The sequence below is a fragment of the Rhinopithecus roxellana genome, chromosome 20 (assembly GCF_007565055.1).
Source record: "Rhinopithecus roxellana isolate Shanxi Qingling chromosome 20, ASM756505v1, whole genome shotgun sequence".
In the NCBI taxonomy this organism is placed as follows: domain Eukaryota; kingdom Metazoa; phylum Chordata; class Mammalia; order Primates; family Cercopithecidae; genus Rhinopithecus; species Rhinopithecus roxellana.
The window spans coordinates 81761379-81775336 of NC_044568.1; the positions used below are offsets into that span (position 1 = coordinate 81761379).

The 13958-nt window shown below is 39.5% G+C and overlaps 1 protein-coding gene across 7 annotated transcripts in view; it reads left to right on the forward strand.

The window, feature by feature from the left end:
* Window positions 1-13036, forward strand: part of MRTFB (myocardin related transcription factor B) — a 213888-nt gene extending 200852 nt beyond the window's left edge. For 6 of the 7 annotated variants that reach the window (XM_010366553.2, XM_030924872.1, XM_010366554.2 and 3 more), the window contains 2 exons: window positions 4048-4108; window positions 7168-13033. In XM_010366553.2, the coding sequence (XP_010364855.2) occupies window positions 4048-4108; window positions 7168-7703 (597 nt within the window). In that variant the 3' untranslated portion in view covers window positions 7704-13033. Of the gene's footprint in view, window positions 1-4047; window positions 4109-7167 lie in introns of all 7 variants that reach the window. The other variant, XM_030924875.1, reaches the window with a different exon arrangement.
* The last annotated feature ends 922 nt before the right edge of the window (window positions 13037-13958 follow it).

The following is a 13958-nucleotide window of genomic DNA, read 5'->3' on the forward strand; positions in this document are numbered from 1 at the left end:
AGTCACCACGGTTTAACATCCATAACACTTATCCATAACATGCATCATATAAAGAATCAGGAAAATGTAACCTGTTCTCAAAGGAAAAAGGCTGAGACCAATCATGAGCTCATCTTGATGTTAGAATTTGCAGGCAAGGTTTTCAAAGCAACTACTATTACAACTGTCCTCAGTGATGGAAAAGGAAATATGCTTGTAATAAATTAAAAGGGATCCATATATATACAGAAATGATTTTTAAGAGAACTAAATGGAAATTTGAGAACTAAAAAAGTACAGTATCTGAAATGAAAAAAATATATATAGATGAACTTACCAGAATGGAGATGGCAGGGGAAAAAATGTCAAGAACCTGAAGATAGATCATAACTTATCTAATCTGAATAACAGAGATGGGGGCAAAAGATTTTTTTTAAGTGAACAAAGCCTCAGAAGTCTGTTTTATATAATTCAAACAGTCTAACATAGGTAGAAGAGAAGTCCCGGAACAAGAGAGAAAGAACTGGAGAGGCAAGTATTTGAAGAAACAATGGCTGACATGTTCACAAATAGGATGAAAGACAAATTCACAGCTTTGAGATGCTCGATAAACAAGCTGGATAAATCACATCACAGTCAGATTGTTGACAAAACAAAGAGAAAATCTTAAATGCATCAAGAGGAAAAACACGTTTCACACAGAGCAAACAACTAATTGATTAATGTCAAGCTTTCGTCAAAAACTATGAAAATTGGAAAAGAGTGTAACAGCACATTTAAAAGCTTTTAGGGAGGAAGAAGTGGAAGAGACTGTGAAGCCAGAATTCTATTATCAAGTTAAAATATTCCTTAGAAATGAAAGTGAAGTAAAGATATTTTCAGATAAAGAAAAACTGTGTTAGTTCATTACCAAAGATAACATTGTCTTAAGGAGTGTATAGCATGTGTAGACGATACTTAAAATAATTAATAGACCGGGCGCGGTGGCTCACGCCTATAATCCCAGCACTCTGGGAGGCCGAGGCGAGCAGATCATGAGGTCAGGAGATCGAGAGCATCCTGGCAAACATGGTGAAACCCCATCTCTACTAAAAATACAAAAAAATTAGCCAGGCATGGTGGCGGGCACCTGTAGTCCCAGCTACTCGGGAGGCTGAGGCAGGAGAATGGCGTGAACCCAGGAGGCGGCGCTTGCAGTGAGCAGAGATGGCACCACTGCACTCCAGCTTGGGCAACAGAGCAAGACTCCGTCTCAAAAAAATAATAATAATTAATAAAGGATAGGGGAGGAAATGAGTGGATCTGTGTGGTTTTAGGATCTCTATGTTTTATTCAGTGTACAACATTAAGTAGCCTATGAGAAGTTAAGGATATATATTGCATATCTATGGTAACAATTTAAAAAATTCGAGATAGCTTAAAAAAAAAAATCAATAGAAAGGTCTGGTGTGGCATCTCACACCTGTAATCTCAACACTTTAGGAGGTGAAGTGGGAGGATTGCTTGAACCTAGGAATTTAAGACCAGCCTGGGCAACATGATGAAACCTCATCACTACAAAAAAGACAAAAATTAGCCAGGTGTGGTGGTGCACACCTGTAGTCCTAGCTACTTGGGAAGCTAAGGCAGGAGTGTCACTTGATCCCAGAAGGTTGAGGCTGCAGTGAACCAAGGTTGTGCCACTGCACTCCATCCTGGGTGACAAAGTGAGACTGTCTCAAAAAAAAAAAAAAAAAAAAAAAAGAAGAAGAAAAGAAAAATTAGAATACAAAAATGTCAAATTTTTTTTTTTTAAGGAGACAGGAAAGAAAAACAGGATAACAAAAAAAAAAAAAAAAAAAACTAGATAGGATGAATGGAAGACAAATGTAATATAGTAAACCCAAACTTAACCATGTCAGTAATTATAACATATATGACTAAACAATTCAATTAAAATGCAAAAAATTGTCAGAATGGATATAAAAGCCATACTCAACTGTGTGCAATTTTAAGATATGTCTGCACATTCTTTGACATTCCTCCCTGGGTTGGATTTAGCGACTCACTTCTAACAAACAGAATTGGCAGAAGTGATGGTGTGTGACTCCAGAGACTGTCATAAAAGGCATGCCCCTTCTTCCTTGCTCTCCCCTGGATTGCTCACTCTGGAAAAGCCAGCTGTCATGCCATGTGGACATGTCCGCAGCCATCTGGAGAGGCTCACATGGAGGGGCACTGAGGCCTCCCGTCAATGGCCAGCACTAACTTGCCAGTCGAGGGCATTCCCCAGCCACTCCTACAGTTGACAGTAACCTAACCAACGTCTTGGCTGCAACCTCATGAAAGACCCGAAGCCAGAACCACCCATCAAAACCATTCCTGACCCACAAAACTGTGACATAATAATTTTAAGCCATTATGTTTTGGTATAATTTATAATATATCAATAGATAACTAATGCATGTATCTCCAAGAAGCATACTTTAAATACAAAGACACATTGCAAGCAAAAGTGTTGGAAAAAGATAGACCATGCAAACAGCAAGCAGAAGAAATCTGCAGTAGCCAGAAGATTTGAACATACGTTTTCCCAAAGATAAGTGGATGGCAAATAAGCACTAGAAAAGATGTTCAACATCATTAGTCATTAGGGAAATGTAAATTAAAACCCCAGTGCAATACCACTACACACCTAATGGAATATCTAAAATTGAAAAGACTGACCCTACAAAGTATTGGTGAGAATGAAGAACAACTAGAAATCTTATACCATATACTGAGGGTGGGAATATAAAATGGAACAGTTACTTTGGAAAACAGTTTGGACATTTCTTCAAATGTTAAACCGATACCTATCCTGTGATCCAGTCATTCCACTCTTAATTACCCAAGAGAAAAGAAAACACATGTCTATACAAGGACCTGTACACAAATGTTCACAACTTGTTTGTAATAGCCAAAAACTGGAAACCCAAATGTCCATCCACAAGTCAATGAATAAATAAACTGCTGTTATTTCCATACAATGCAATACCACGCAACCAAAAAAAAAAATGAACTGTTCCTGTGGTACACACTACAAGACGCGTAAATCTCAGAATAATTATGCTGGATGAAAGAAGCTAGTCCTTCCCCTACCACCAAGAAAGTACACACAGTACGAATCCATTCATATAAAACTAATCCATAGTGAAAGCAAACAGATCTGGGGGTTGCCTAGGGATGAGGGGATGAGGAAACTTTAGGGGCAATGGATATGTTCATTATCTTGATTTTGTTGATGGTTTCATGGGTATATTTATATGTCAAAACATATCAAATTGTATGCTTTACATAAGTGCACCTTACTGTATGTCAGGTAAATCTCAATAAGAGCTGAACAAATATATGTAGTGTGATCACCTATACAAATTTTTACCTAAATACAAATGAATAAAGACACTTTTATTTTATTTTATTTTATTTATTTTTTTTTTTTTTTTTTTTTTTTTTTTTTTTTTTTTGAGACGGAGTCTTGCTCTGCCACCCAGGCTGGAGTGCAGTGGCCGGATCTCAGCTCACTGCAAGCCCCGCCTCCCGGGTTTACGCCATTCTCCTGCCTCAGCCTCCCGAGTAGCTGGGACTACAGGCGCCCGCCTTGTCGTCCGGCTAGTTTTTTGTATTTTTAAGTAGAGACAGGGTTTCACCGTATTAGCCAGGATGGGCTCGATCTCCTGACCTCGTGATCCGCCCGTCTCGGCCTCCCAAAGTGCTGGGATTACAGGCTTGAGCCACCGCGCCCGGCCGACACTTTTAAAATAAGGTATTAGAGGCCTCTCAAAATGCAATTCAGTGATAGAAAAAAAAGGGAAGCATAGAAGTCGGTGGAGCTGGGTACTGACTAGCCCTGCCTGTTCTTGCTGTGTCAACTAACCAGCTGTACAGCTTGGGTAAATGGCTTAACTTCTCAGGTGACCTCAGTGTTTTCAAAATTATCACATGATAGATTAGAACTAAATCGTCTAGAAAGTCCCTTAGGACTCCTCATTGTATAATGCTTCCAGGTTTGTATGAAAGAAACCTAATTTGTACTCTGCTTCATTGTAGATTTCCAACACACACAGTCAGCAGATGGATGACCTCTTTGATATCCTCATTAAGAGTGGAGGTAAGTCAAAAGTCACATCAGATCCTCACAGGAAGGCAACTCTTAACACAAGTACATGAAAGCTTTTCTTAAGCACAGATAGCTTATCTTTAGATACTGAGAAATGTGTTCTTCTAACTGAATTTACTGTTTTAAAATCTGTTAAATATAGGCCATTAAAAGAACTTATGGCCAAGCGTGGTGGCTCACATCTGTAATCCCAGCACTTTGGGAATCTGAGCCCAGGAGTTCAAGACCAGCCTGGGAAACATAATGAGACTTCGTCTCTACAAAAAATTTTTAAAATGAACAGGGTATAGTGGCACACCCCTGGGGTCCCAGCTACTAGGGAGTTGAGGTAGAAAGATTGCTGGAGCCCAGGAGGTCAAGGCTGCAGTGAACTGTGATAGCTTAAAACAGTAATACAATGTGAGATTTATCCACAGATAGATGCCTGCTAAAAAACAAAGACAAGATAGCAAAGCAGAACCAGATTTAAATTCCATGTTGAAAAGCTTCAAAACTTGTTCCATGCGTATGTCTTTGTAATGGGATGAAAACATTCCAATACTAACTTAATTATGTGACATCAAGCTACCTAGCATGAGCTCCAGTATCTTTCTTAAAATTCAAAGTCAATGCTAAAGCATTTTCTACAATATAATATGAAATCTTAGATTTATATCATCTTTATTTAAAAGGGACATTAGCCACAAAAAGAATAAGGATATTGTTGCCTCAGCTTACATATCTTTAAAAATAAGTATAAAAATCAATATTTAAAAAAAAAAAAATCCTGGATAGTATTTGCATATTTAGAGTAGTCTTAAAATTACCCTGATGAAAGGAGTTTTATTTGAATTTTCAAAGTGATCAGAAGTTCTCCATTTATAGCATGTATCATTTGACACTGAAGTTGACGTTGACATAGAGAATTGATACTTGACTACAGCTCTACATAATGCCAATAGTATTTTTTGCTAAGAATTATATTGGCCTTACAAAAATAATTTAAGCTGGCCAACCCCAGTGACTTAGCCTATAATCCCAGCACTTTGGGAGCCTGAGGCAGGTGGATCACTTGAGGTCAGGAGTTCAAGACCAGCCTGGCCAACATGATGAAACCTTGTCTCTACTAAAAATACAAAAATTAGCCAGGTGTGGTGGCAGGCGCCTTAAACTTGGAAATTAAAATATGACACAAACAAGCTATTTTCTAAATGGGATTTTTTTTTTATGACAAAGTATCTAATAAGTATATTATTTCATCTTATTGTTTACTAACATCAGTAATAATGAGAACCAAGTTTTATATAGTTAGTTGTAAGACTAGTTACTAGTGACACTGTGCCTGGCTCTGCCTGTAATCCCAACACTTTGGGAGGCCAAGGCAAGCAACTCACCTGAGGTCAGGAGTTCAAGACCAGCCTGGCCATCATGGTGAAATTAAAAATACAAAAATTAGCTGAGCATTGTGGAGGGCACCTGTAATCCAGCTACTCAGGAGGCTAAGAGGCAGGAGAATCACCGGAACCCAGGGGCAGAGGCTGCAGTGAACTGAGATCATGCCACTGCACTCCAGCCAGCCTTGGTGACAGTGCAAGACTCCGTCTCAAAAAAATAACAAAAATAAAAAGACTAGTTACTTAGATTACACTTAAAGCTTTCAAAACAGTTTTAGAGATGACTACTGATAATTAAAAGTAACAAACCATTAAAAAATAAATGCAGTACACACAGTTGACAATTCATTTATAAGAATCAAATTTTAAGTTCCTTCTCTCAGCCATTTGTACATACCAATCATTGAGCTTTAAGAGCTATTGTTAATTAAATTTATTTTTCCTAGTGTATCTGCATATAAATGAAACCAATCATATCCTCATAAAATTTTAAAAGATATTCTATTCATATATGTAGTTTAGTGAACACTAGTATTTACAGAAGATGGTCTGTTAATTTGCTACTTGATCTGGCAGGGAACAACACATAATGAAGACATTTACCAAATCAAAATTTTATATAAACTCAGAAAACAAGACCAAAAAGTGAAAGAAATAATCAGGCCGGGCGCGGTGGCTCAAGCCTGTAATCCCAGCACTTTGGGAGGCCGAGACGGGCGGATCACGAGGTCAGGAGATCGAGACCATCCTGGCTAACACGGTGAAACCCCGTCTCTACTAAAAAATACAAAAAACGAGCCGGGCGAGGTGGCGGGCGCCTGTAGTCCCAGCTACTCGGGAGGCTGAGGCAGGAGAATGGCGTAAACCCGGGAGGCGGAGCTTGCAGTGAGCTGAGATCCGGCCACTGCACTCCAGCCTGGGCGACACAGCGAGACTCCGTCTCAAAAAAAAAAAAAAAAAAAAAATAATCAAGTGATCCACCTCACCTTAAAAGAAAAGGATCAGAGGGACCACGTGTTAGCTTTAATTCAGAAATGAAATCAAATGCCATTGTATATTTTCAGGACTTTACACAGAACGCACTTGGCTAAATTGGATACCCAGTCCAACTATAATGATAAAAAAAAAAAAAAAAAGGAAAAAAGAATAGAATTACCTCTTTCATAACACTGAGGATGTACTTCATGTCTCAGCACAAACTCAGGATGGACATTTCAACATTTATATTAGGAGTATCATGCTGCTATAGATAGATTCATAGGATGATATGAGCCCTATCTTAAAACTTTAAATGACAAAATAAGGACTCAAAGATAAAATAATCTGAAACCATTGATTCCTATCTAGTGAGATATAACTGCTTTTAATGCTTAGTCTTACTGAAAAGAATTTAAAGCACATCAGAATGTAATAAACTGGCCTTGGACAGTCTGCTGACTAAATTTACAATAAAAAAGAATGTCATAAACTTTTATGTTTATCTATTTAACTAAAATGATCCATCATCCTAAAGGTTGTCAAGGATTGTACCTGACCAATAGCATTCTCTTCCTACTTCTAAGACGGACGTGCGTAGAAGGAATCGCATAATAGTAAAGTAACTGTCCTAGTAATTAATAAAAATTTTTAAGTAGTAATAAATCTTTAGTTACTAATTACTTCATTTATTTTACACAGAGATCTCCCTCCCCATAAAAGAAGAACCTTCTCCTATTTCCAAAATGAGACCAGTGACAGCCAGCATCACCACAATGCCAGTGAATACAGTGGTGTCCCGGCCACCACCCCAAGTCCAAATGGCACCACCTGTATCTTTAGAACCTATGGGCAGTTTATCTGCCAGCTTAGAGAACCAACTAGAAGCGTTCTTGGATGGAACTTTACCCTCAGCCAATGAAATTGCTCCATTACAAAGCAGCAGTGAAGACAGAGAGCCCTTCTCTCTGATCGAGGACCTCCAGAATGACCTGCTGAGTCACTCAGGTATGCTGGACCATTCACACTCACCCATGGAGACTTCCGAGACCCAGTTTGCTGCAGGTACTCCCTGTCTGTCTCTCGACCTGTCAGACTCAAACTTGGACAACATGGAGTGGTTGGACATTACCATGCCCAACTCCTCTTCAGGACTCACTCCTCTCAGCACCACCACCCCGAGCATGTTCTCCGCCGACTTTCTAGACCCACAGGACCTACCACTACCATGGGACTAATGTCACAGATTTCTTATCTGAGAGTTGATGAGGTTTAAGAACATGAAGATTCTAAAAGGTCAGTTTTTAGAGATAGATCTATAGTTGCATTGTTGCAATCAAAATATGTTGTCACAGAAAGAATAGGTGGAAGGTCATAGCCTGGAACCCAAGTTTGAAAACATTTCATTGTATTCAGTAGTGAATTTCTACAGTTTAATATAGCACAGGGCCTTCTGAAAAACACACTAGTCAAAGACGACTCATCTGTTTCTCCAGACTTCAGTAAAGAATGAAAAGTACCTTTACATAAAAAACAAAGAGGAGTAATATATGCAGCAGTGACGTTAGGATTCTGGTAATTAACTACATTTAAATCTCTCTGATCACTTTAAGACCCTAAATAAAAGGCAGACAGCTCCACTCAAAAACTGAGGCTGATGCGAGGGAGGTGAGAGGTCACTGCACTTGGTACTTCCTAGAGATGGCCAGAGCCAGGCCCGAGACACAGCAGAGGTCAAAGGCAGTAGAGAGCCCTGGCCGGTTCAGTGACAGCTTCCGGCTAAAGACTTTTGGTTCTATTCAGAAACCTGTGTTGTTTTTTTAATGTTGTAGTTTATTTTGTGATTTTTGGAATCGTACTTTATATTTCCAAATTTAAATTTAAATGCAAGATCTTTCACCATAAACGGAAGATACCTACAAAATACTGTCAGAAGTCCAGGTATACTGATAACACTGAAAATTCTATTAGCAACCTTCTGGGTTGGTTAGATTGATTTTAATGTATATATTAGACATTTGTATGTATGCTCTAACATTGTGATATGTACAGCCTACATTGGGGTAAGAAAATGGGTATCCAAGGTCCTACTTTTTTAATAGCTCGAATATTTCTAGAGTACTTGAGCCACGTGTATTTCTCTATTTAAAGAATTGCTGACTAACTTTCAGGTAACCAGACCCATCTCAAAGAACCAAGAAAAGGCTTTAGCATGAAATACTTTTCTGAGCTGGTGAGTTAGAAGAATGGAAGGTAAGGGAAAGGTCTGTCATCTACCCAGGACATTCCCATGATGAGTACAGGTCAGACTGTGCCATGAGGTGGGCCTCCAGGTCCCCGCCCTGGCCCTCTTTCTTCTGTCTCTAACCCTGGTTATCATTTTATAGGCTTGTAACTGGATGTTCTACCAGAGCTCTCACTATATTGTCAAGCCTAAAATTGAAAAACTGGAGGCTTTATTAGTGTTTTTATATAGAAAACAGTTATTACATATTTGTTAAGTCAGGTCATTTCTTAAGAATTTTCTAAAATGCCAACTATCACAGGATTATTTCAAGCTAGTCATTGAGGTATATGACAAAATGTAAATAACAAAAAACTGAAATCTACCAAAAGAGCATGGAGGTTTTTCTTAAGTAATACTATTGTGCTCTCCACCTCACCCTTGTGTAAACCCTCGGGTCAGGTTGGTTCACCTGGGTCACAAAATGGTAAATGTTCCATACTGACATGCGAGAGGCAGCCTGACCCGTTACTTGGAAAGAATTTGTGAATCATTTCTGGGTTTGTGTTTTGCCTAAGAGCTGATCTTATTTCTGATTTGTGTGTGTGTGGTTTATAAATTTTACTACGTGTAACAAAAGTCTGCTTTTCCAGCACGAGCACGCTGAAGCCCTCTGCTCACTGACACTTCCTGACTCAAAGGCACGAACAGTGCTCATGTGCCTTCCAGGCGGTTCAAGGCAGAGGCCACTGTGCTCAGTGTAGTCTGTGATGAATAGTTTAAGTGTTCAGAAATTGGTAAACCAATGCATGGGATACAGTAACTCTCTGTTAACCAGAACACCGTCATTTGACCAAGCCCTACAGGAGTTTACCACACTAGATGTTCTGTGAATCCTCGAGTCAGTTCCATTGAGAGGGGCCTGTCTCCAGGGCCAGGCTATTTACTTGGGAAAGTATTTTTCTTACAGTTCTTGGCCACAGTGTTTTTGCTGAGGGTTTCTGTCTGGGCTTATCAGGTCCATCCTTAGACCCTGAGCATCTTCTTCATTCAGATTTGAATGGCTTATTAAATTAGCACCAAACATCAGTGGGACTGTAGGAGGTAACCGAACACTAGTGCCATTGACTCTTGTTGAATAACTTTATATGTCCATAATCCTGAATTGTATAGATAAGTTTTCTAGCTCTCTGGTCCCTTTACTGCTTTTAAAATAGGGTTTGAAACATGCCACAGGAAGGTTGCTCTCCAAAAATACACAGTGCAGTGCAAAAAAAGTGCTATCTCATTAGCCTACTCTCTTGACTATGAATTGCTAAAGTCCCCACTTCACATATGTGTTTCAACCTTTATAAACCAGTATTTCATTTTTAAAAAGGCAAGGCGTCTCTAGCCCATTAATTCTGCAAACCACTCCACTTGCACCATTCCACTTGACCCTCCTCTCTCCTGGCTTAAGTCACCAGCCAGGCACCTGTGACACAAGTGCTGCTCTCCAGGATCTCCACTGCATGTTCCAGGTCAGAGTGAGGACACGCTGTGTGCCCACACTCACGTGACATGACCAAAGATGAGGCCCTGTAAACAAGGCCCCTCTGACCCGACTCAGTGCACGTGATGGTGAGTGCAGTGAGAAAGGGTGGATGTTGACTAAAGACTGGTTGTTGTTGTTGTTTAGGTTAGTGTCACAGCCATTACAGCACAAGTCAAAGTCGCCAGTTGAAATTTTCATTATGCATGTGTGTGGTTTAAGCAGTGGTACTGTTGTGTATCATATTGCAAAGTATCATGCTGCCAAGAAAGTAACTCCTAGAAAGGCATTATCTCACATCCCCATCTTAGTTTCCTACATGTTCTCAAAACACAGTAGTGTCAGCCTTACCTTTCTGCTGTATGTAGATAATCAGATCATCCTACTGGGGGTGGGATGAATTTAAAAAGTTATACCAAAACTTCTGTAAAGTCTTTGAAAGTCTAGGGGTATGTGGTCATCTTGTACATTTCAGTAAAGCATCTATTAGGAAACCTCATAGGACAGTGTTAGTGGTTCACGTTCTAGTGTTTTTTCCTGAAATGTGCAATCTACTGTATAATATTGCCACATAATTGTACATAGATGTATTCTGAATTTGTGGACTTTCTTGCTTAGATACTATTGTGTTTGTTTCATATGAATATTTTTGTAATTCTAAAGAGATCTTATTTAAATTTCCTTCTCAAAAGCCGCATGGTTCTGTGATCCATGTAACTGACACTTATTGGCTTTCAGCGCTGTTTAGAAACAGTGGCAAAGGCAGGGTGGTGTTGCCTGCAAGCTGCTGCCTATGGAAGGCAAAGTCATAGTAATGAGATAGCACCTCTGAACTGTGCAGTCAGCATACCCTGAGTGATGGCTCAGGAGCGCACTACCTATTTTGTCACCAGAGCTGACTCAGGCTTCCTGGACCCTCAGCCCCAGATCATTCCAGGCAGCATAGCTTTCTTCAGAGTCCTTTCAGAATTCCCAGGCTGAAATCAGCCATAGCAGTTGACAAAACGGCTGTCCCCACAAGTGATGGGATAGTCCCTTTACTGTCCTCAAATGGACTTGGCCTTAGAGACGTGGTAAAGCACTTTGGCAGGGCTTAAAATATTCGTGAGAAGCCCACATTTCAGTATACATCCTCACCAGCTTCCATGCACCCACCTGCTGCTAGCCTCACAGAAGTCCTGGCTGTCACCTGGGTGGGGAGCTCATGGTACCGCTGGGGACTTTTTAAAGAAATGTAAAGAGAACAGCTATTCAGTGTCTACCAGCAGAGCAACACATGTCAATGTAACCAAATTCACAAATAACCTCCATTTTTCAGTATCCGCTGCTGTAAACATGAATGTTGAATACTGACAACAGAATACCCATACACACCACCCCACCACCCTAGAGGCCACGAAACTAGCCCAAACTTGTCAAAGAACATTAACTGGAAGGCCAGGTTTTTCAAGGAACATAGCTTACAAGGGCATCAGTGTGTATCTGGAGAGCATCCTAACTGCATTTCAACTCATCTTTTAAGTGATTTCAGTCAAAACTGGAAAACAACTAAGAGGTAGTAATTTTTTTTCCTGGTTTAAACCTTCAATAACTTGCTCATTCAGCAGTCTCTCTGAGCTACATTTTTATTTGTAAAGTGACTCTGTCTGCATGGCAATAAGCAGGTCCGTGTTTTTTCCGCATTCACCCTTTCTTGCAGTATCCAAGGAAACACATCATTACAAAGGGTTTCTACCTGAAATCTTTCATGGAAGGCCTACAATTCGAAAAGCTGCACATGTTTACAGAAGAGCTCTTACCCTCCATGCAAACACTTTGCTCTGTGATGTCCCAGTTTTGTGACAATAAGATGGCAATCTCGGATCTACAAGGTGCTGTCGGGAATCAAATATGAGAGATATCATCACATCTGTAGTGTTTAACAGAGCTTTATGCCAACTACTAAGACAAAGCTTTAACAAAGTTTGTAGAATACTGAAAGTCATAACAATTACCTCTCGACGTGATGCTGTAAGGAATCTTGCTAATTTGGCAGGAAGAAGCAGCATTTAGGAAAGGGTTTAGTATCTACCAAAAGTACTTGACCTCAAGTAACCAGTAGTGATGCAAACTTGCTTTAAAGGAACCAAAGGCATTGCCAAGTATTTGCCAAAAGGAGGCACTTTTTATTTAACATTTGAGACTAATGAGATCTCAAAAATCAGTCCCAAAAAGGTATTATCAAGGTTATAATTTTCACAAAGATGTAGATATTTCTCTATTGTTTTCATGTAAAATAGCATAGAGTCGTTTTGTTGGTTTAAGAATAACATTCAGTAGTAATACAAAGTTTTTTTTCTATGTAGAAATTAGTTTTCTTCTTTTCTTGCTTGCAGTAGAAATGCAATGTGATAGGTGTTTCTCTTCTTCTTTTCATTGTCACATTATGTCTTAGCATCTCACTTTATGAAAAAAAGGAGAAAGATACCAATCTGCAGAGCCCTGCTTGCTAAAGCACTCGTTTAATCAACACAAAATTATGGCAATCGGGGGTCCATTCATGTATTGCCTTTATGTTGTTTTTTAAAAGAAAAACCATGATGCCTTTGTATTTGCTGTTTGCACCCCTGAAATCAATTCCATATCATGTTTGAATGCCATACATTTTGCACATGTACTGTACATAGGTAATGCATACTGTATTTTTATATGTGTGCACATTTATCATCAGATCTTTTGTACATAGTGGCAGTATTGTAGCTGATCGGGAAATGTTTGATATCTCAGCAATTTTGCATTTTTGTGTCTCAAATAAAAGACATTTTGATGTACTATGATTCTTGCTGTGCAGAGGAAAGACCACTCCCTATGGGTTGGTGGAGCCATGGTAGACTGTGGAACGGGAGTGGATTTATTAGGAACAGACACTATACCTTCAGCACACAACTCACAACAGAAAGCCACCAGGCAAAGCCTGTGAACTTGTCACCCTCCCCTGGATCCAAGACCATGAGATACAAAATAGAAACTCTCACAGGCATCAGCTGAACTTGAACATGTCATGATTTGCACCAAAGTCAGTTTCTTTCTTCCACAGTGAAAGTTAGAAATACGTAGTTCTCCCTAGGGGGTTGATTTTCACACTCGCGCGCGCGCACACACTGAACACCGACTCGCTTCAGTAGTATAAATGCACCGCCACAATTCCTGAAGGACCCACATAATCCTTCAACCTAGCCAAGTTTCAAAAGCAACTATTTATATGAGGTATTTTTATAGACCGTACAAAATGGTTTAGAATTCAGTATTCTTTTAGTAAGATGGCATTTAATTTCAACTCAGAAGCCAACATTTAAAACAGAGTTTTGTTAAAATATTTTTTTCTCTTTGCTTTGAAGAAACAAAATAGTAATGAGTAAACTCTAATAACTATAATTTATGTATCAATATTTGATTAAGAAAAAAGGACAGAGTATCAACCACAGAAGGGGGAAAAGAAAGCTATTGATTACCAAAACACAGCAAAATGTTCATTACACTTAGGGAACCAGAGTGCAGCCTCAACAGACCAGTGAGATGATGCACAAAGAGTTAAACCATTTGTAAAGTATCATATGTTCCAGGCAGAGATTCTGCCCTTGGGAAGAAAATAGACCTCCCTGCTGGTGTGAGAGAAAACCTTGCCAAAGGAAGCATAGCACGTGCCCTGGGAGCCTAAGAGGAGTGAGTGAGGGATGTCACAGGGAACTCTGGGGAAGC